Below are 24,203 nucleotides of genomic sequence, written 5' to 3'. Positions count from 1 at the left end.
AGAGGGTGCCAGTACTACAAGGCAGCAATGCCACCATGTGCCACCATGTTGCAAAACTTAATATTCCAAAGACTAACGAATTAGACTAAAACTTTATTTAACTGCATGACTGAAATGTGACTGAAACTAATTCAGTTTGTTGGCTAAAAGTACTGCAAGTGAACTTTAGTTAATTTTTAGTTGACCAAATCAAAATTACAAGTATGGCTAAAATACAATTATATCTAATAGACATTTTATTCAACTTAAGTAAGGCATTAGATATATCAAATATTAATAATCAAATTAACACTGGGCTGACTTGAAACCATAAGTCTTGTCTTTCACCAACCAGTGGTGAATTTCTCATAGCAGTGACATGAATCCTGTAGCTGAAATCTAAAATGCCTGCTGGTTCACTTGCCTCCACAGTTGTCCTTGTTGAAGAGAGGGAAGTGCATGACAGTGGGGGTGTTTGTACCCTTGAAGATGTAGACGCTTGATGGACAGTTCTTCTCCTCCTCACTCATTGCTGGAATGGGTGGGAAGGGAATTTTGTTTTTATTACAGTATTCAGCTGCCTTGGTGACAGTCTGGAAGGAAGAAAAAACACAGAGACTGTTCACCCTCACTGTCATCAACTGATCAGTCATCCAGTCATTACATTGTAATAAAAAGAAAAAAAAGACAATTGCAGAAAAACAAAAGCATACAGTAGCTAATTTTTTATCCAGGCAAACTGTGGATATATTATTTGGTTATAAGAAACTACAGTTTGAGTGCACAGATAATCTCCAATAGCTTTATTATTATTAGGAATATTAATATTATTATTCTGTTCCTAGAGTATTCTATTCTATTCCAATTATTAATAGGAAAGCCCTTTGCATAAGTAACCTGATTTAAACTAGAAAAAAATGCTGCGAAATTATACATTTATGGATCTTTAATACAGAAAGTCAAATTAACAGGCACTGATGTTTAAATGTGTACCTGGTGAAACCTATGAGATACAGTAGGTACTTCAGCATCTTCACAGAAACCTAGTATTAGTCCAATATTAGGCTACCAGCTTGTTGAAGCCCTGTTTTATGGTAGAGCAGTTTGAAATAGAAATCTGGCATTGGCACACCTACACTGTAACTGAGGGAATCACCTAGACTACAGGAGCTCCTACAGTAGCCTGAGCCTGGACCACTGAAGTGTGAACTCAAGACAGCAGAACCAGATGAACGTGATGACTTGTATGATGTACTTTACCATGAATGGGTCTCCTTCGCTGAAATCAAAGGACAGAATGAGCTGCACTCCCCTGTCTCTCCTCAGGACCAGTGGGTAGGCACTGTTGATGGACAGACCAGCATCGATGAGGTAGATTTTGTCCTCAGTGACCAGGTTCCTGGGGAGTCTGTTATCTAGGGATTATTCAGACACAAGAGAAAGAGTTCAGAGGCACATTTGGATTCCAGGTGGATGCTGCACATTGGTGGTGGTGGAGGGGAGTCCCCATTACCTGTAAAGCGCTTTGAGTGGAGTGTCCAGAAAAGCGCTACATAAGTGTAAATCAATTATTATTAATTATTATTATTATTTAGTAAATAGAAAGAAGCTGCTGTAGTAGGAACCATTGAGATCTTTTTTTTTATGACACAGCAAATACATGGATTCAAAACTACAACAAAAAACATACAGAATGAGGGATTCACACTTAAAAAACTAAAAAAAGGTGGATAACAACATTCGTTTAAGAAAAAAAAGTCAGTGTTACAGGTTGGTCTAAAACCTCGACAAATGCAACCTGCTATGGTTTACCAATTCTTAAAGTGCTGTGAAATTGCTTTTCTCTTTGAGTTATTTTGAATCATTTTATATACCATCAGAATGTATAATGTAGAGTGTTTCCTAGATTAATTTTTAAGGTAAGTATCAGATTGACAGTAGTCCTGGATAAAGGCATCATCTGACTACTTTTTCATAATCCACTATAATAATCACAATGCTGTACTATTTTACGAGATACTATACAAAAATATAATGAAATTATTACTTTATCACTTCAAGCTTTCAGCTGCTGGCTAACCTAAGAATGGGAAGAATAAAGACTTGTGGACAAGCTCTTTTAACATGTGCATTTCTAATTTGTTATATCTAGTTTTCCACAGTGCCTGAGTGGGGTGTCTCTCTGTGAGGTGCCAGGCAGGTCAAATCAAATGAGGACCCAAACCAGCTAAGTCCATCCAATTTTATTGGATTTTATTAGCTACTTGGAGAAACCTCAGTTACAGTTTGCCTAATCCTGAACAGCTGACTAGTAGACTGTGGGCCTCCCACTGCCCACTGAGTGAACACTGTTACACTGTTACAAGTCCAGACCTGTTACAGTCTTGGGACCAATCAGCTCACTTTTGCTACAGTATATATTGCGCATTGCACTGTTAAAAGTTATTTTCTGTGCTACTGCGCTATATTGGAGTCTCACCTGTGTTGGGGTACTCATACAGAAAGTTGTGCTTGGTTCCCCAGATCCAGAAAAATACCATTTTATAAATCTCGTGAAAAATTGTGAGAAGGGACACATCAGATTTGTCGCAGTTCATGGTCACATTCCCATAGGAAGCTGGAAGAAGAGATAAACATGACCTGTTGTTTCTGAGCAAGAGAAGTTCAAACATTTCCAAGCATGTCAGATTGCTACAATCCAGTAGACAATATGGCTGTATTGAACAATTTCTATTCCCAAAGATTTAATTCTTGGACAGAATTCTTGTATCAACTGGATTCTTTTGGTGTTGACTTTACAGCAGTATTTTGCTGTTAAGTTAGGTCAATCTAACCAAAAGAACCAGTAACCTTTAACCTTTAGCATTTCTTTTCTGGACACAACAAAACACAGACTTCACTTCACAGACACTATATTCTACAGATGCAGCCATTCAAAGTGCGCGGCACAGACACTGCGGTACAGATACCGCAGGTATGATGACACGGGATACCGCGGTGCGTGATTGGTTGACCGACAGGGGCACTCGTGGTCCGTTGGTCTGTCGTAGAAAGACTTACTGTAAACGTCTTTACTGTGCCCGTTGTAGATATTGAATTTTACCACTGAAGGGAAATCTTAGTAGCTGAGCATAAAAAGAATAGGAGCATACTGTAACGCGTGTGAAGGCCATAAACGATATTAATTTTGGAACGTAAACATACAGTATATAGCTGGTCTTGGTACTTTAAAGAAAAAAATACACACCGGTATTCCATTTCTCCCTAAACATTGTAAGCTTCGAAGTCTTTAACTAACGTGATACCGGAGTCAACAAGCATACTTTTAGAATTTGATTAAAAGGGAATATAATATGGAATCGCGTATCTAAAGAATTTAATAACTGTATGATTATATCCGTGTACTGCGGCAGGGCTGTGTAGGGCTGTTTCGCCTGCCTGATCATGCGAGCTCTCTTGTAGCCTACTGGTCTAGGTGTGTGACTACCAACTGGTAGGTTGTGTGTTCGAATCCAGCTAGTACTGAACTTTTATTTTAACAAACATTTCTTCGAAAAAATAGGTAAGCGATATTATGGACAATCAGTTGACTTTTATATTTCAAAATATCGCAACATGATCGATATTTGCGATATTTTGAACATATCTTCCCTTCTGACAGTGGTTCCCGCTTCTATTGTGTGTGTGTGTGCAACAGTAAATTTTTATAGAGAAATGGAGGCTGGACAGTATGCGTTACAATATAAACATTTATATTGATTTAAATCGTGTTCTGATTTAAATCGCAAACGTGTGTTTAATTATGTGTTTTTAATCATAATCAGGCTAATGCATTTCTACATTTTCTGTATGAACCAGCTTAGAGGTTCATACAGAAAGACAGCTTGTGTTTAAATTGAGTGTAAGGTAATTTATGCTTCTAAAGTCATGGTCAGTATTATTGTACTGTGCTGTACTGTGTCACATTATTTTATAGCGTTTTTATTGCGTTATTAAATCCGGTGGCGCTGTGTTAGTTTCCTGACTCACATTATTTAAACTACCACATTGATCATTCATCTCTAAATAAACTTTATTTTATATAGCGTTTTAAGCGATTAGGTAATTAGATTGCTCATAAACCTAATCGCTTTTTCTACATAAACACAGCGTGATTGCTCTCTGAAAATGCTTTTCCTTTATTTTTAAAGTAGGCTCAGATTTCAACTATAGATCGTATTATTATAAACTTTCTTGGAAAAATGTATTTTATGTAAACCATGTTTGCTATTAATTCATTTAGGGCTAAAATACGTTCATTGTCTTCCAATCGAGTCGAGTTGACATTGGAAGCCTGCCACACCCGGACTGTTAAACCAACGCATTAGCACGTCAAAGCCCATTGAGCCAGTATTGGCTTTAGTATCCCCCCCTTTTCCCCTCAATTCAATTCAATTCAAGGTGTTTTATTTGCATGACAGATGGGTACAAGCAGTGTTGGGTATGTATATTGTAACGCTTACGGCAGACAGGCACTGTGTAAGAGCCGGCGCACCAGAGCAGCGCACCGAGGGAGCGTCTGCATTCTAACTTAGTTATTAAAATTAGTCAAGCAATATGAAGCATCTCCTTTTACTTAGTGCCTGAGCATAAAAAGAATAGGAGCATACTGCAACGTGTGTGAAGGCCATAAACGATATTAATTTTGGAACATAAACATACAGTATATGGCTGGTCTTGGTACTTTAAAGAAAAAAATACACACCAGTATTCCATTTCTCCCTAAACATTTTAAGCATCGAAGTCTTTAACTAACACGATACCGGAGTCAACAAGCATACTTTTAGAATTTGATTAAAAGGGAATATAATATGGAATCGCGTATCTCAAGAAATTAATAACGATATAATTATATTCATGTTGCAAAAGAACTGCAACGGACATAAAAACTCCCTTGCTTTTAACAGAGCGTTCCATAATTTCTAACTACGAAAATGCCAGGTGAAAGGATTTGTAAACATATTTTGTTAAAGCAAGTCAGTTTTTTCCACAACACATAAAAGACATTTTTCCAAGAAAGTTTAGCCTTTGTCACTAATGAAACCACTAAATAAAGACATAAATATAGAAATCTTAAGATTTGTTCTATTTAATGTTGGTAGCAGGATGAACTGTCAGAGTGTATATTTTGTCACAGAGTTGCTGCAAGATGTTAACAGTGAAAAAGGTATTTAGAAATGAGTTATTTCAAGATGAAAATTTTCAGAATAATTGCAAATCTAGCAGGATAGAGAAAGCACAGAAAACTGGCAGTTAGATTGATCAGATTAGTATGAAAAGTCATTTAGCAAAGGGAATTAGAAGAGTGACAAACTAGTATACTTTAGATCTTTTTTTCTGAACCAGGGACAATCTGATCATGTTTCCCTATAACAATAATAAAAAACTTTATTTGATATATCACCATTAAAGGTGGCATCTCAAAGCAATACAGTAGATGTAAAAACAGATAAAAGTACCACAGATTACAAAGTAAATGCATATAAGAAAGACAAGCAGTTAGAGGTGCTACCAAAATTAGAAAATGAAGCAGATACAGACACTAAGTCTTCTGAAAAGAAAGGTTCTGAGGTTAGATTTAAACTGGCCTTGGTGTGTGTGTGTTTGTGTCTGTCTGTCCTGTGATGGACTGGCGCTATGTCCAGGGTGTATTCTGCCTTGTGTCCGTCGCTTACTGGGATAGGCTCCAAATCCTCTGTACTGGATAAAGAGATTAGAAATGGAAGTAAAGGCACTGTGTGGATGGAACTATACACAGTGTTAGAAACCCACTATGAAATGGCAGCATCTCACTGAGAATAAAATATTTTATTATTTTATTAAAATATTTTATATCTTAAGGAAACAGCCTTTCCACCTCTCTTGCACATCAGTATCCATACCTAGTTATTTAAACAAATTGCCTCTAATTATAAACATCTTAATATGCTGGCTCTGTGGATCCGCATCATCTATGTTTGCCCATTCCTTCAATTCATGTGCATCCAACACACAGTTCAATGCCAGCAACTACACATAATCTAAAATACAATCCTTATTTCAGTATCTATGTAAACATATAGTCTGTTAACTTCATCATCTTCATCAAAAGTATGCCTAACCCCATTAGGAAGTGTTCTTGTTATAAGTGTATTCCTCAGCTTTCCCCAAACTATCTTCTTCTTGCCAACATCTCTAGTCTTTTATCCTGCAATAACTCAGCCAACACTTAAATCTCCAAAAGCTGCTTGTGTTAATTTCTTTAAATCACAAATATCATGTGTAAATACTGGCCATGTAATACTCTGCATTGTGGAATAATAGTTTATTTTAAAGGGAACTAGAGAAACTAAGAACTAGAGAAATCTAGTTTTCTTCTAGAATTAATAAATGCACATCCTGTTCACTGAGGAAATTAAATCCACACTGAGCAATCTTCAATATGTTCAGAATATGACAGCAAGAATCCTATCAGGGATGCATTACACCTGTTTTCAAGTCCTTGCACTGGTTACCTATCAGATTTCGAGTCAACTTCAAAATCCTTATCCTCCTTATATACTGTCCTACAACTGTTATTATTGATCTCCGAATTATTGTACTTGACATGACTTCATTCAGCCTTTCCTGAACGTCTATGACAGGCAGAGAGAGTGCTGTTTCTGGTGCGATCTTTTACAGCTGACATTTCACTGTTTTAAACGAACAAGAAATTAGATTGCTCATAAATCACTTATTCTATATAAATACAGCGTAATTGCCCTCCGAAAATCTTCTTTTTCTTGTTCGTTTTAGAGACCTTGATCGAAACTGATTTTAGATGTCAGAAAGGATTTATTTTCTCTGTATTTCCTACATTGCTTTGTCGTGATTTTAACTTTATATCTAACTTTATATCTAGGCTCAGATTTCAACTATAAATCGTACAGTAATTAATAGCAGTAAATACTGATGTTTATACATAAAAAAGTCATGCCTTGGAGTATAGACCCCCAAAGGAATGCCATAGACTCAAACTGCAAAATAAACACATACAGAAAGAAAGTATTTGTATTGTAATTGCAAATCCTGGTACTGGATGAGTGATTGGTATGACTTTCCTCATTACAAATCTCTTATTAGAATTTAAATTTCTCTGTAACTCCAGGTCAGAACAGAGAAAATGTAACTGCCTTAAGGAGTTTACGATTATGAAAAATAGAAGGATAAGCATGATACGTATGTCTTCTGTCATTTTCTAAGTCATGTTACTGAGCACCAAATCGTATTGAGAATATGAATCCATTTAAGGTTTATACCATTAAAGTAACGGTTTATTCCATGCTGAAAATGTTTGTACCAGACTTTTTTGAGGCCTGTTTAATTGTGTCTGAAGTCTGATGTTGTAAATTTTATTGTTAAAAAGATCCATGAAAATGTCACTACTAAAGTTAGCTGGTACTGTTGGTACTGTAAGTGGCAAGTAGAGCTCATATTTTAGATTTTAAGGAAGCAACGGACACAAGGCAGAATACACCCTGGACATAGCGCCAGTCCATCACAGGACAGACAAACACAAACACACACACACCAGGGCCAGTTTTCCCATAAACCAATTAACTTACCAGTATGTTTTGGAGTGCGAGAGGGAGTCATATCACACATATGGAGAAAAACCATGTAACCCAGAGAGAACATGTAAACCCCACACACAAAGGATGGCAGGAATTGAACCTAGGACCCCAGTGCTGCAAGATAGCAATGCTAACCACTTTGCCACCATTATAAATGGATGGATATCTTAGTTATCTTTCTAGTTCACAGGTTTGCATGCATAATTTAATTTTGAAAGCCACTGAGACATCAGGTACTACTGTTGTATTTATGAAAAAGAAACAAAACAAAAAACATACTAACAACTGTGCCATCCTACTCCTTAGCTAATACATTTTATTATTCATAAACAGTTAACATTGTTAGCAAAATATTTTGAATTATATTTAACCCTATTTTGTCTTTAGTTTTGTATTTAACTTATTATATGATAGTCAGACTTAATGTATATTTGAACAATGAAAATATATTTTTACAAGATTTTACATTAAGCACTTAAAATTAATATGGTTAATAATAGTAAACTGTAACATGCTGTAACAAGATCGGTTAAACTGCGAAGAAAATGCTTTCAGAGAAAATGTTTCAGGTGTGAAGAACATAGATCTCCAATGCAATTTCAACCAAACCTGTTCCCACACACCCTGCCCCCACTACCATTAGAATATACACAAAGCACTCAAATCTTTCGAGCTAATGATCAGGTGACCCGAGAGAGAGCGAGAGAAACACCAAGGGGTGCGGAACCAGGGAACTATTTACATGGAAAACGGGCGATCTCCCCAGACTGTCCGCCCGTTTCACTGTTACCTGGATACCTCTTTATTTAGAACTCACAAACACTGATTTTTAGTTTAGAAGGATTCAAGTAGGGTTTTAGATGAAAGGCAGCGACCTTAATCAAGCCCAAATCACAATTGAACCCATTCAGAGCCTACATTACATTTTAGCGTTTCATTCTGAGCAGAAGACCCTCACACCTGAAGAAGGGGGAGGTGTTTTTCGCTGGAAATCTCGCCTGCTTCTACTTTACAACCGGAGTGCTGGCTGTGACGAATTAAACCGGTTTTACACGTTTCAATCACAGACCATGTGACATGGGAGTCAGGAAACTCCACCGGGTTTGATAACGCTATAAAAACGCTATAAAATAATGTGACTTGGCACAGAACAAGTTTACAGCACAGTTCAATAATAAATGCTGACCATGACTTTAGAAGCATAAATTGCCTTACACTCAATTTAAACACAAGCTGTCTTTAGCCCTCTAAGCTGGTTCATACAGAAATGTAGAGATCCAGGCTCAGAACACACAGCTTCATTAGCGAATACATATGCAGGACAACTAGAGAAGACGTTTTACAGAGGATGGATTTTTAGAAACATCCCATCAGTGACATCACTGAAGTCAACTCCTAGGTACTGTAACTGTCGTGTGGATAGTTTCACAAGAATCAGACAAAGGTTTAAGCATCGCTTGTTCTAGATAAAACTGCATAAAAAAAACAACAACCCATAATGTACTTCTTTGCGGCTCTGTTTGCCCAAATCATATATTCACAACGTGAAATCTAGAAAATAATATTACGTAACCAAAATCCACAATATGGAAACAGAACCTGTGTAATTGTTGATAGATGATGTACTCGTAACATTTTTTCAAGACGAACTACAACATTTAAAAAATGACTTGTATGTACTTGATATCTCTAATCAATCCACGGGTCCCAGCACGAAACGAAACTAAAACGCATACCGTTTCGCGCTTCTTATTAGTTGCTCAAAAGTAATTTGACCTTATGAAATGCATAATATAAACCTAGAAACATATACGTGAGCAGTACTTAAGCACTGTAGTATCGGTGTTAAGACATACCTCTCAAATACTGTAAATCAAGTTAAAAATATCTCAAGACAGATTCTGGTCATAATGAAACCATGTTTCGTGTATGTTTTCTTTAAAGTACCGAGACCAGCCATATACTGTATGTTTATGTTCCAAAATTAATATCGTTTATGGCCTTCACACGCGTTGCAGTATGCTCCTATTCTTTTTATGCTCAGCTACTAAGATTTCCCTTCAGTGGTAAAATTAGATATGAATAGTCAATACTTAAACGGGCACAGTTAAGACATTAAATATACATATACATACTGTATACAGTACAGTTTGCATACGGTAATATGTTTATGTTCCTAAATCAATCTCTTTTATGAGCATGTGAAAGGCATGGTGAATCACTGTACTTTGCATGATTGGAAACAAATGCGTGATTGCGAAATGCTGTGGTGTTACTTTTACAAAGATGGTCAATGAAAAAAAGAATGTTGACCAGGGCAATACTTTGAGTTTACACTTACAGCTTGTCCAAGGTCATTCATTATTAATACTATTAGTAATATCTTCGTTAAAGACTTTGATGGCCACAGCTCAAACATGAGAGGTTGAGCTTTATTAGCTCCACCTTGCGGAAATTCCGGATACTATTATTTTGCTTGTCGTATTATAGGAGAACTCCTACGTACGGTAACTCGCGGTATTTACCGGTAGCTTGCGGTAGACTGCGTACAGCGTACCGCAAAATAATGCGGTATCGCCCACGCATTTTGAATGGCTGCATCTGTACCTCACAAAATGCCACATAGGCATAAATTAAAATCAATATGATGGTACCCTATCTTGCTGTTTAAACTGTTTGTTCCTTGTTTACAGTCTTTGCCATTGTGCCAAATTAATATCATCAGAGCATTGTTGGCAGCCTGAACCTCCAAATGTACTGATGCACACTGAAGCAATTCCAGTACACTTTAGTTCAGTAGGTACACATAATACATCAATTTCCCTATGGGATTAATAAAGTATTATCTATCTAATAAAATGTCTAGTGGAAATATTGTACTTGTCAGAATTCAGTCCTTCAATTCTGTTTCAGTGGCTGCTAGAAAAAGAGGAGGAAGGAATACAATTGTTTTTTTTTATTCTAGAAATGGATTTAAAACACCAATTGGAAAATCTAGGCAAGCTAAAAATCCAGTATTTGAATCCAAACTAATTCACTGAGATGCTATTGTCACTTTGAAAGTAACTACAGAAGGTCTGTGTGTGCATACAGAACAAATTTCTCTAAAAGTATTCATACCCTTGATACAATATAACTGAAAGTTGACTTAGCATAAATTGCAAGAGAAAAGTCTATATTTATTTGATATAACAAATGAATGTACCAAATTAATGATTTTTTAAATTATTACAATTTGTAGCCAGCTGTACACACCACACTGTATGTGCCAGCACATAAACAATGAGCTAGGATTTTCACAAAATAACTAAACAGGCTGATCCATAAGTGTTTGTGTGAGACTGAAAACAGTGAAGACTAAGATGCAAACTTAGACAAGCAAGACTTAGACAAGAAAACTAGAGATTTCCTGAAATGAAATAAACTACAAGAGACTGCTACTCTCAAATCAGACCAGATAGGGTCAACCAGATATGCTCCAAGGCTTAAAGGAATGTCCTGCACTGATAAAGTGAAGGATGTGGACCTATGTCATCTTGAAAAGACACAACTGTGAAGAAACCTGATATTGTATTAAAAGCCCTCAAAGAGCCAACCAGGTAGATGTCTGTAAAAGCAATAGTGAAAACCCGGTTGTATTTGTGTCAGTGGTGTTTTTTGTTCCTCTCCTGCGTCTCTGGCTTTGTATAATGGAGTTTCATGAAACTACAGTATAAGCTATTTATCTAACCATCAATCTGTCTAAGCAGGCCCAATGACTTCCATTCTCTTACAACTACTCTTTATATAACACTAAGAGCAATCAATTCAATATTTACTGCCCCTGTCTCTCTCTATGCCTCTGTAGCGCTTTTTTTCTCTCTCCCCCTCATGAATAATTCAGTATTATTTATCCATAATCTAAACTGTATTATAGCCATAGTTATATTGTAGTATTAATTAGTTTCTCCTATTTCTGAGTATGATTTGGCTGGATAGTGCTTCAGGTGTGTAAAAGCTATCATATAAAGTGATGGGTGCCTGTACATCTAAATCATACTACTGTATAATTTCCAAAACCAACTTACCTGCATTCTCTGTTGCTTGCGTGGTGACCATGAGCTGTTCATTTGCTTCTGAAATGAACGTGAAACCGAACATTAAATTAGAAAAGGCTCCCAAGCAAATTCCCCTTGTATTAAATTTTGTGATCATCTGATATAGCACCTTTAAAAGACCAGACTATACTCCTGTTATTTAACAGTTAAGCAATGTGGTAAACTGAATTTTGAAGCACAAGGAAGATCCATGTTTAGTATTGTATCTGCATTGATTCGGTGCTCAAAAGAATACAAGCATTTATATGTGTCACTTCTGACACTCAGCAGACAGTGAGAAGAGCTGCTGTGTACCGAATCATAAAGTACGCTGGAGAGCTCATTGCTGTTTTTACACAAGTGAAAATAGATCAAATGTCTAGAATAGGAAATGTAAAAATAATGAAATAAGAACTTACTTGAAATCATTAAGAATTCCAGAGGAAATTGAAATGTATTACTGTATAAGGTATGGAAGGGAATGTTTTTTCTACTTTTACACATTTTTGTGTTTTTTGTGAACACATTTTTTTTTTGTCTTCTGATTACAACTTCCAGGCTTGTCCCATTTCATGATTCAGTTGATTTTTCTGTTGGAGGAGTTTCGGTAAGCTCATGCTTTATGGATGCAGTGTGACAAGGTTTTTGTCACAACTTATGGGCAATTTCTGCAAAATACTGATTCCCAGATCTTACAGCATCACTGACACTCTTATTTCAGGTGAGACACACTTGCCTTCAAAATGCTTAAGGACAACCTTGGAAAGAGCTGATATCATCCTGTGCTGGATGTCCTTGCCGACGACGTCCCACGTATCATACATCAGTGAGACCAACTCATATATCACCTTTTCATCTGGTGGACAGAGAAAAGAGGATAAAAGAGTCTCACACATGGTAAGAGGCAGATGGGGGAAGAGGTTTCCTTTCGGTTGTAACCCTCCTTGCATTCTGAAGTAATTGGAAATTTACATGTAAGAGAAGCGTACCTTTGACAATGTTCTTCATAGAGTTGAGGATGTGTTTGCAGTCTTTGCCACAGAGGAAGTTCCAGTGGAGCTTAAGCAGGCAAAAGATCATAGCTCTCTTTTCACATTCATCACCTGTGAATGAGACCCACACTTTGAGTACAAGTTTAGAAAGAAATCAGATAAGGGAATGTTTTGGTTCCCTTACTGGAAAGAGTAGGCAGGCCAAAATGTTCACTTCAAGAGAACTACAGTCCTAACAAGGATATTCCATAGTAACCGCTAGTTTGGGTTACAGCTCATCCCACACACAGCAGAAAAGTTCTAAACTAAATTAGCCTTGAAATGGAAAAATTACTGCAAAGGTTTTGGAACAGGTGAGGGTCTGTAAGTTATGAAGTACAGACATATCCCGGAGAAAAGAGAATATTAATTTGTTCACAGTTGTATACTGGGGTGTTTAGAGAATATCTCTGCAAACCCCTGCAGTGGCTTCTTTACCAGTAGAGTGTTTTCTAAAAAAGTTCAAACTTACCTTTTCTAAAAAAGTTTCAGCTAAAGAACTGTGGTAACTGTGGAAACTTGTAAACTGCTGGTTTTAATAGAGAAAGTTACTTTAGCTCCTAGTGTAATTTATCATTTTTTCCCCAAATTGGGCAGAGAAAAGAAAACACAGCAACTTATTCTAAATACCCCACCACACCAGCACCACATCAGCAAAAGCATTTTCTTCACTCCTGGACTGCTGAAGTTCTAAGGCTATGATACAGAATAGCTTTAATAATCTTTTCCAGTCCTAGACTGTTTTTCTTCCTGGTCTAACAATGTAAATAGAGGGTCTTGTTCTCCACACTAGCAGGTTTGATCAGTAGCTGTTCTAGCTGTGAAGACATTAGACAACGTGGGAGCTCAGTGCAGAAAAACAGAGAAAAGGTTATATTAATTGGGATTGAGTGAACCTTAGTTTGAACAAGATACAGTCAACATGGGATTGCCTGGAACTGAGATTGGGGGGATACGTCTTCGGGAGGGATATTTCTTGTACTAGTCTTGGCATTCAGCCATTATTGGCTGGTATTGTCACCTGCAAGACAGGTCAGAGTGGGAAGAGTCTTGGCTTGCAAGACAGTTACCTAGCAATGGATTATTGTGGGTATATTAAGACTACCCCTAAACTCTCAAACCTACATTGAGTGCATGTGACTCAACCTGCTTTACCATTACCTAAACTGAGGTCTTCCTCATCTTCCTCCACATCATTGTAAAAAGAGAACACATCTTCAGAGGGGGGTCTACCTGTGAAAAGAAGAGAGGGTCTGTTATTCTGTGGTTTAATTCTGACAGAGATACCTTCTGATTTTTTGATAACCCACTGTGTGTTTATTTCCAGATGATTAATTACCAATAAGCTTTTGACAAGGATCTACAGAGAAATGCAAAAACATGTTAAGTGGAAAGAAAGTGGGTCTTAATAAAATCTCCAAGGGAAAAACAATATTTAGATTTTTTTGGAATTGGATGAACTAAAATATAAGTGATAGAGACATTCATGTGGACATTGCATTGAGGAGAGATGGGAAGATGGGAGAGGAGAAGGACTAGCTCTATACTTCAAAAACAACTTTCTTGCACAGAACTTAAGCCAGATAAAGCCAAGGTCTCAACCTTTATGGCTGAAACATAAAACCACAGTGCATGATGTTACAGACCACCAAGTTCAGAAAAACATACTTCTTTTCATATTTATATTTCTTATATATTGTTGGAGATTGGACCTCTCCTCATGCAGATTTGTAAATCCAATATGAATGTCAGAAGCTGACACTCAAATGGTAGACATGCCTAATGACTACTTCCTTAGTCAAAGCAGATACGAGATGGAATACTTGTACAGATCTTTTAAAAAAAGTCAAGATAGAGTGAGGAAACAGGGGTGAGAAAACCATTAGAACAGAATTATCATAATATGGTGTTGTCCTGAAGTGCTGTATGCATTGAAATTACACAGGTAGATTCCAGATTTAAATAAAGCAGACAGAACTTTTATTTAAGTCTTCTGTATAGTTTTATTTCTTATTGCATTAAAGAAAAAAGAGCTGAAGAACAGTAGAATGGAGCAGGATAGGTATGGAATCAGTGCAGAAAGGATGGCAACAGTTTAAAGACATGCAGAGCTATTACAGGTACTAGAAATCATTAAGTTAAACAAGCCTGTCAGTCTTGATAGCATTAAATCTATTCCACAGAAAGATCCTGTACAAGACATGCCACATAGAATGTTAACTAACCTTTTTCAAAGGCCTATCAAAACATGGTTAGTAGCCACAATTAGACAATGGGTGACAATGGGTGATAAATAGTCTGTCTGTGAATTCGTTCTTTCAGACCAGTACGTTTGGAGTCTATAGCATGTAAGGATATACAAATGATAATTGGAACTGCACTAGGAAATCAAATGTATGCATAGCATTAGGAATCTGGGGAAATTTGCACATACCTTTATGAATAGATTAGCAAACAGTGCAAAAGATGAAAGGGAAATGATAATTTAGATAGAATGAAAACAACTGCACATGTAGTTGCACATGCATGTAGGAACATTTATACCTAAAATGGGAAACAGAGAATCATGAAGATACTTATGATAAATGTGCTGGTCTATATGTTGGTGCAGTCAGTATTTAAAGGAAGACTAAAGGGTTTAAGGCTTTCTGTTACACCTTGGTCCCTTATGCTTGCCCTGAATCCAATGAGCACTATGTTAAATTTCAACAGTGTATCTCAGTACAATCATGGAAGAGCTTGCAGTGTGAAAAGTGGCAGATATTGTAGATGTGAGTCAGGACTGCCCCGTTCTTGCTGCTGGTGGAGGGAGAAAAAGTAATTACAAGGCCTTCAACAGAGAGAAGAATCACGTCTTTAAAATGTGAAACTCTAGAACCATGTCACTGAAGCTACAGGTGTGCCTTCATTCATGAAAATAATACAATTTCAGCATCCAATTGGACCACATACTGTACAGTAGTCCTCGCAATAATCAGCTTTGTAGTATAGCAATTTTATGTAATGCAGAAGCAAATGAACAATTTCAGTTCCTATCAGGTGAAGTACAAAAATAGAAATAAATCAGTGATGATTATAAATTAAATTGAATAGATCTTTCAAATACACTGTAAATGCACAATACATACAGAAAATGCTCACAGATTTCCCAGATTTTGTCTTTTATTTATTTCTATGACAACACCCTTTAATGTTTAATTGATGTTGGATTTATTCCAAGATCCTTTACACTTTGAAATAAAATTGCCCATGACAATTTCTGAGACAAACCAAGGAGCTTGTACTCCACTAACAACCAGCAGAATCAATTTATTGGGCAACTGTCAGTTAGGAAGAAATGGTTTATTGGGATAAACAACTCAAAACAGTAACAAAATTGATCCTTCTGTGTGAGAATTGATTCACCATCATTTCATTATTCAACTAGTGCTGCATATAATCACACCTGGTGCAATATGTAAAAAGTAGTGTACCTGTACTGTACATAAGAAGATGCCTGATTTTGTGGAAAAGAATATCAGAAAATAAGAGCATCTTACCGCCAGAACTCTGGAGAAGGTTTCTATGTAACTTTCTTTTAGGATGGAATAAATCTTTAAAAAAAGAAATTATCTTTTCTGAAATGAAAAGAAATTAACAATAGTCACATGTACATTTAAGAAAGATGAATTGACTGTTTAATTTTCTACAAACTACAAAATCTGGAACCACCATTTGTATATAACTCAGCTCTATGGCATCAGTTCCTGTATTGGTTGCGACAAGACAGGGAGAAATGCTCTGACATGCCCAGTTACAGATGTGTGTTATTTAAGCAGCAGCAGAGAGATCTGAGGCAGTGTTCTCTCTGTCTGATGTCAACTTAAGCTTCAAGAAAACTCATATAGTCCTGGCCTGTTAAACTATACCCTTCCATGTAGTCCAGACAGTTGTGGGTCTCCATTAGATGGTTAATGACCTGATACATACCTGAAACCAGCAGCATCAGAAAACTGGTTCAGACTGTTTCTGAAGCTATACTGTTTTATTGTTATTCTGGATCCCCAGAGTTTATTTCTTAGAAAGAAACTGGCAGCATTCAAATATTTTCTTTTTTTGAAATTAATTTAGTAAAATGTCTGGATTTTTTCTTCACTTTGACATTATAGAGTACTTTGTGTTGATGAGAGGCTAAAATTCTCAATTAAATACATCATGGTTCCATGCTGTAACACAATAAAATGTGAAACGTCCAAGGGGGTGGATACTTTTGCAAGGCACTGTACATCAAGTCAGTGTCATCTGCCATCTGTGACCAGGAATTCCTTGAGCATTACTGAAAAATCAGTAGAGATACTGTACCGAAGGACTAGGTGAATTTACACTTACTATGACACCAGCCTGCACAAACATCTGATCTCATCTGTTATCAGAAGCTAAGCAGTCAACTCTGGTTAGTACTTTAATGACTTTAATCTGGAATCTACCATGTGTCTGGCTTCTTACAAGAGAAAGCTGGATGAGATCCTTGGATGAAATTCTGTAATTACTAACTTCCAAAAAGGCAAGAGGGGTCAGGTACTCTCCCTCTGGTTTGTAACTGTTCATGTGCCTTTAATTGAGAGCAGCACCATTCCTCCTGCCACACGCTATTCATCGCTGGAGTGTGTAAAACTGTCTGTCTTGGTAGGTGATGTTAGAAGAAAGCCTACCAACCCTCTTTCCCCTAGACTGCTACAAGGACTGTAGTATTGTGTCAGCCTGACTAATAGTATGTGAAAATAACAAATAAGGTGGGCAAAAAATAAAAACAAATACTAATTTCTGTTTAAAAAATGCACAAAAGGTAAAATACCTATTAAGAATTTTTTGTTCTCCTTCATATCGCCTATGGCACTTCCACACAGTCCTGAAGAAACACAGAAGAGTATGAATTGAACAGGAAAACTGGTTCAGTGTTGAACTAAACTACAGAAGAGGTGAGTCCTTCTTCATCCCACAGCAATCCCTGCAATATGCCTGGGCCACCAGTGGTTTGATTATTTTTTTGTAAGGCTTTTTCACACTTCTCGGTAGTATTAGCTGTATCATTACATACACTTTTTTTCCCACGAGATGTGTATCACTTATTTATTAATTACTAAGTGTTTATAAAGTGTTAAACATTCCTATCATCTCCTCTCCTAACACATCAGACTGTTTTAAACCGATAAGTAATCAGGAAAAATTTGGATCATCAATTAATAAATCACTGGATTTCCACTTGGTCATTCAAGAGTAATTATCACCTTGGTGCAGTAAATTTTTAAAATAATAAATAATACTATAAATAAATACTATATTGTCAGATAACATCGATATTATATACTGGCCATCCTGAACAAGTACCATTCTAAAAACAGATGATGTACAAAACTGCTATGAATTTCTAAAAGAAGGAAGAGAAACCTTGCAAGCACAGCATGTCCATCTCATCTTTGTGTTTTATCTTGTTTCCTCCATGGAATTGACTCCCCAGGGCACTGGTGTCTACAAAGGCTCCATACTCAGGGTATCCTGCTTCATGACGGGTTATTTCAAACCAAGTCCCTGGAAAGGGAGAGACAGGGAGGAAAGGAAGACAAAAAGACAGAATTTGAGAATCTTGAATAAATCAAGAAGAGCACATTGCCAGCCAACAACTTCCACTGCAATATTGTCACTTTATGTAAATTACCTCACTGCCTCCGATCACTGACTTTAGAAGCTGCAGGGTGTTTGGTTTCTAATAAAAAATACCCACCTTCCTCTCAAACACAAGAACTGCTTATTTTAATGTTGCTGCTTTTGAAGCACTTGCTACTAACACTACTACAGCTGCCATGGGTGCAGCATTGTGGACCATTGTGGTTTGGGTTCAGATTGTAGTCAAGACACAGCAGCTGTGCTTTTAAGCAAGGAATTTAACTCAGCTTGCTTTAACAAGATGCCCTGATTAGTGCAAGATGTAAGGGATAAAAGATGTTGAACGTAATTTAATTTTGCTGTTACTTAATTCTGCTTAATGCTGCAGGTGTTGATACTTTTACAACTGCTGGTAGTGTTACTACTGCCATTGCTTTGAGAGATACTGCTGTTGTTGCTACGAGCATTAATATGTAATATTATATATTACAATAATTCCTTTTATTTAAGCCAATTCATCCCTATCGTTATGGCATCTAGAGCAAATACAGTGTATGAAGTGGGAGTCTTGCCTTTGTTGTATTCTTCCTTGTCATCCAGCTGTGACTTATTCACTGCAGCATAGATGGGGTAAGGGTTGGTCATTTCCTCATCTTCCTCCTTCGAAAGATTGTGATCATCCATCTGGAAAGAACCAAGTGTGTATGAATAACCATCAAAGTCCAGAGAAGAGCCACAGGACACATTCAGTTCTGATGAAAGACTGAAAGCACAAAAGAGGACAAACACAACAGGTCTGAATTGTGCATTTTCTGTATTGTGAGAGATGAGAGGAGACACAAATACTAATATGCAAATGAAGGTGAAGAATGATATGCACAGTTTGAGCTGGGTGAGGTGGTCTGTACTGCCACAGAAGCTATGATTGCTGCTGGAAGTGGTGTTAGTCGGACCAGTGGGGGCCCCCAACCTGCGGTCTGTGTGGGTCCTAATGCTCCGGTATAGTGGCGGGGATCCTATACTGTACTGGGCGCCGTCTTTCAGATGACACATTAAACCAAGGTCCGGACTCTCTGTGGTCATTAAAGTAAAAAATTGGATTTGGAGTTATCCTGGTGTCCGGGCCAAATTTCCTCCCTCAACCTTTATTGTGGCCTCCAAATTGTCCCCATGTATGATTGACTGGCGCCCCCTCCAGGGTGTACCCTGCCTTGTGCTCGTTGCTTGCCTAGTAGGCTCTGGCTTCCCGTAACACCATAGGGTATAAAGCGGTTTGGTAAATGATATGACATGATGACATTTGCCTAATACTGTGCTGTGTTTCAGTACTCTCCAAATGACAAATACAGCAACTGGTTAGTGTAAAATCACTGCCGCTCCAGTTACACGTGGCTCAATTTGAAAAAAAGTCTCATGAAATCTCACGACTTGTTGTCTCCAATTATTAAGATATATGTGGGGGAGAAATAATGTGGTAAGAGATATGCCTTGCAGCATAAAGTTAGGTTACTAACTATTAAATGTTCTACTTGTTCTTTTAACTGTTACAAAATCATTGTTTTATAGGGTAATTAAATCACTCTCGTCTTATATTAAAAAATATAATCATTAATACTTTACAATCCTGCAATTGCTCTGAATTATTCACAAAGCAGTGTACAGATGCAGCCATTCAAAACGAGCGGGTTATACCGCGGTAAAACGTGGTGGGTGTGTTGCAGCATAACAAGGGTTTCCGTATAATACCGTATAATACTGCAAAGAAGATAATAGTATCCGGAATTACCGCCGATGGAGCTAATAAAGCTCAACCTCTCATGTACAGCGTTTGAGCTGTCGCCATCAAAGTCTTTACTGAAGATATTACTAATAGTATTAATAATGAATGACCTTGGACAAGCTGTAAACTCAAAGTACTACCCTGGTCCACATTCTTTGTAACCGTCCTTGTAAACGAAAATACTTTATTTTTTCATTGACAAAAAGTAACACCACAGCATTTCATTGATCCGATCATGCATTTGTTTCCAATCATACAAAGTAAGTTTTGACAATCTCCGATTCACCATGCCTTTCACATGCTCATAAAGGATATTAAGGATAGGAACATAAACATATTACTGTATGTAAACTGTACTGTATATGGCTGGTCTTGGTATTTTAAAGAAAAAATACACACCAGTATTCCATTTCTCCCTAAACATTTTAAGCATCAAAGTCTTACATGTGGTTATTTTGGAAACCTTTTTACGTGCTCCTTGCTCCTTCTGATCATGTTACTGTACGTTTATACAATATACAGTACTTTGTGAGAGAAGCGATAGTTTTAAGCTTTTCTGAGAATACGCTCGATATCGGAGTAAACAGAAGCATACTTTTAGAATTTGATTAATAGGGAATGGTCACAATTTTTTTCTTTAAACTACCAAGACCAGCAATAATATGTCATAAGACCAGTATACATAATATGTTTATGTTTCTAAATTAATATCGTTTATGACCTTCAGATGCGTTATGCTCCTATTCTTTTTATGCTCAGCTACTAAAATGTCCCTTTAGTGGTAAAATTCCAAATAAATATGCAATACTAAGTGGATTAAAACGTGCACAGTAAAGAGATTAAATGATTAAATCTTTCCACGACTGACCAACGCACCACGAGTGCCCCTGTCGATCATTTTGGTTAACCAATCACGTACCTGCTGCATGACGCGTTATGACACAGTATGACGTAATGATTTGCGGTATCGCGGTACGGGTTTGTACAATGCATTTTGAATGGCTGCATCTGTAGATTTAAAGAAGGTTTTGCTCTCAAAACAACACAAAAGTAAATGTTATTTTACACCATTTGTATCACTTTATATATATTTGTCTCATTCTGTTCTGCATTGTCACTGAAAGTGGCCTGGATTGAGCACAGATTCAATGAGATGAAGGAGGAGGACAGAAAGGTTGAAGACATGATTGATCATGTATAAAATATAAAAACATACAGTATATGCATTTTATATTTAGGAGCAAGTAATAGGTTTTTTCCATGCTGAAAAGAGAAGAGAGAAAACACAACATTTTGGCTGTGAAGCCTTCTTCAGGTGTGAGGGCTCACAAACCGTTGTGCTCTTCTCTTTTCAACATGGAATAAACCTATTACTTGTTCCTTTGCAGACTACGCATGCTGATGTAGCTACCCACCTGAACTATTTTATACATGTATATAAATATAAAGAGTATAAAAAATGTAAGGTATGAATGTATGGATTTTACAGCTTGAAAATATGAATTGTTAAAATATTAATACTGTTAGCAATTCTACCAGATGCTGTTTATTGGATTTATTTATATATGAACATAAAAAGAAAACCTTTGTCACTTGCCATTTGTTCTTTCCCTTCTCAGACACTTTTGAGGAACATAACACTCTTTCTTATGGAAAAAGACGGACTGATGATGAAGCAGAGATGGTCAATAGACTTGGTGTGCTCCCTGTGCAAGAAGGGGCATTTCATAAGGTCTTCTGTTAGACAAGTTCACAAACTGACACCCAGACAGGGAGAAAGAGACACTGAAGAATGAGACAGAGAGCTTGACACATACAGCTGGTTACATACTGTACAAACACACATACAAGAAGGACAAAAATGCTGACCTCTTTCACCACCATGTAAACAAATATTGTAGCCCAAAGATCTGTACAAGAAAAGTTGTCATCCTTTATTGCCTTCCTGATTCTCTGCAACATTTCTTCAAGGCTGTTTTCTGGATTGCTGATTTCTGGATTGATTTCTTTTTTATTGCTGAGTGTTTTCACCATCTTTGTCTCAGCCTCCTTCACATGAGAGGACCACTGTGGGTCACGATACAGAGAGGACATACACCTGCAGTGTTAGACACACAAACACACAGATCAGGAAGAAAATGAAAACATTTCACCAGTGCAATTACTGTGCACAGCTGACTCCACGGCTCTCCCTGAACCTTTTGGACTGAAATCTGAATTTCCAGGACTACACTGCACACCCGACTGTCAACACAGATCTATTGCTGTTTCTCATCTTCCAGAATGGGAACTGGATTCACAGGCTCACAGCTGATCTTGGAGCCCAGTCTCTCAGACTCACCAGGTGGATCCTGACACTCCACACAGGTACATGATGGTGTCCAGCAGGTTCTGAGCCCCCAGCTCACTTAAAGTCCCCATGAGAGCCACCATGGCACGCAGACCCCCCCCTGAGCCCAGCATAGCGATGGGGGGAACACAGGCCTGATTGAGGAAGAGAGGAGAAGACAGCATCTACTGTAACTCAGAGGAGGTCATGGAGGCCAAGTCTAGTGACTCAGTGGCTTTAATTTTAAACATTAATAGTTACGTGGCCTTACAATATCTTCATTTCATCTTCCTCTCCTTCTGTCTCAAAGAGGATGGAGCTCTTACTTACTGATTGAAAGGAGCCCCTTGTGATGCTCATAGATGCTGGGTTTATGTTAAATACTGGTATTTTAAAGTATTAATTATGAACCATAATTAATTTGTCATTTTTCCTAATATTTAAAAAAAACACTACCAGGAGAAAACCTGTGGTTATATCTGTATTGATCTATAGTTCAGATAGTTATTTGCCTCTATTTCTCTTACAGGCAGTGTGCACCAGTAAAGTGTCTGGTCTTGCAAACAGAGGGTTGTGGGATTGTTGTCCCATTGCAGCACTGTCCTGCTGCTGTGTGTGAGCAGGACACTTCTTTTGTACTGCTCCAGTCCTCAAAGCTGTAGAAATGAGTGCAGCATTGCTGAGAGTGACCCTGTGGCAGACTGGACTCCAGTTCAGGAAGAGAACCTTCAAATCTATTAGTCTGGACAGCAACGTGAGTTTGAGCCTGAGCAGCTGTTAGACTAGACTGTGGACTTTTTCACTACATAAAGCTTGGGGTGGTGCAGTGTAGAGGGTAAGCCCCTTGGACTGATAACAGGCAGGTTGCGGGTTTGAGTGCCCCCTGCAGACACTGCTGTTTCACCTTGAGTGAGGTACAGTACTCCAGTTCTTCCAGTTCACCCAGCTGTATAAATGGGGACCAGCATCACATCCTGGGGGAAGTCATGTGATCTCTAGTCTGCTTAATACTTTAGAAACCAGGGTGAGATCATGCACAGTGAGCTGCTGCTGAAAATCTGTTTAGCCAATTAGCTCCAAATATGCTAGGTGTATGCACTGGGGCAATTCAGATTAAAACTGTAAAACTGGTGGGAAGATTTTTAATTTTTTTTTCATCTTCCACAATTACAACTCTCACTCTCACCCTGTGATAAGGATAAAATGAGCATAACTATTTCCACAGGTCTTTACTAGTGTTTTGTTTCTATTTACAGTCTTGTATGTATTTTATAGATGCAGTAATGTGGATTGCCAGTGGAGTTAAAGTAGTATTCTATTTGGGCTAATATCAGTGTAGTTAATGCAGTATTTTGTAGGGTAATATGAGTGTAGTTACAGTAAGTGTATATTATATTTGTACTATGAGTGAAGCTGGTGAAGTATGATTGTTATTGAAAGGCCTTGGGGATATTGGCATTAAAGTGTATATTCATCACCAACATTTTCACAAATTGTTGTAAGTTCAACAGCAATTTTAAGTAATTTAAGTAATTAAAATAAATTAGCAGTCTGTATGTTACGTGTGTTTTCACAGCGATTCTCATACACTCTTCCTGAGCTACTTACATCTGCTTCCTGACTGCCACAATGTTTAACTATCATATTTCAGGATAATGAACTCAAATGCAATCTGTCAGGCTGTCTCATTTGAATATATACGAATATATATTGAAATATACAATATATAAGAAC

At 37.4% G+C, this 24,203-nt stretch overlaps 1 protein-coding gene across 1 annotated transcript; it reads right to left on the bottom strand.

Annotated features, from left to right (window-relative positions):
- Positions 1-395: 395 nt before the first annotated feature.
- Positions 396-14,395, bottom strand: LOC148647115 (uncharacterized). Its single transcript, XM_088609403.1, has 8 exons — positions 14,386-14,395; positions 13,879-13,950; positions 12,676-12,789; positions 12,423-12,542; positions 11,678-11,725; positions 2,459-2,596; positions 1,240-1,394; positions 396-572 (listed from the first exon to the last, which is right to left on the bottom strand). The coding sequence occupies exons 1-8, from the start codon at positions 14,393-14,395 to the stop codon at positions 396-398; spliced, it is 834 nt and encodes a 277-aa protein (XP_088465529.1).
- Positions 14,396-24,203: the final 9,808 nt, after the last annotated feature.

This window comes from Lepisosteus platostomus, chromosome 16, assembly GCF_059453375.1.
Source record: "Lepisosteus platostomus isolate fLepPlt1 chromosome 16, fLepPlt1.hap1, whole genome shotgun sequence".
Lineage (NCBI taxonomy): Eukaryota > Metazoa > Chordata > Actinopteri > Semionotiformes > Lepisosteidae > Lepisosteus > Lepisosteus platostomus.
This window is presented reverse-complemented; position numbering and strand designations above follow the sequence as displayed.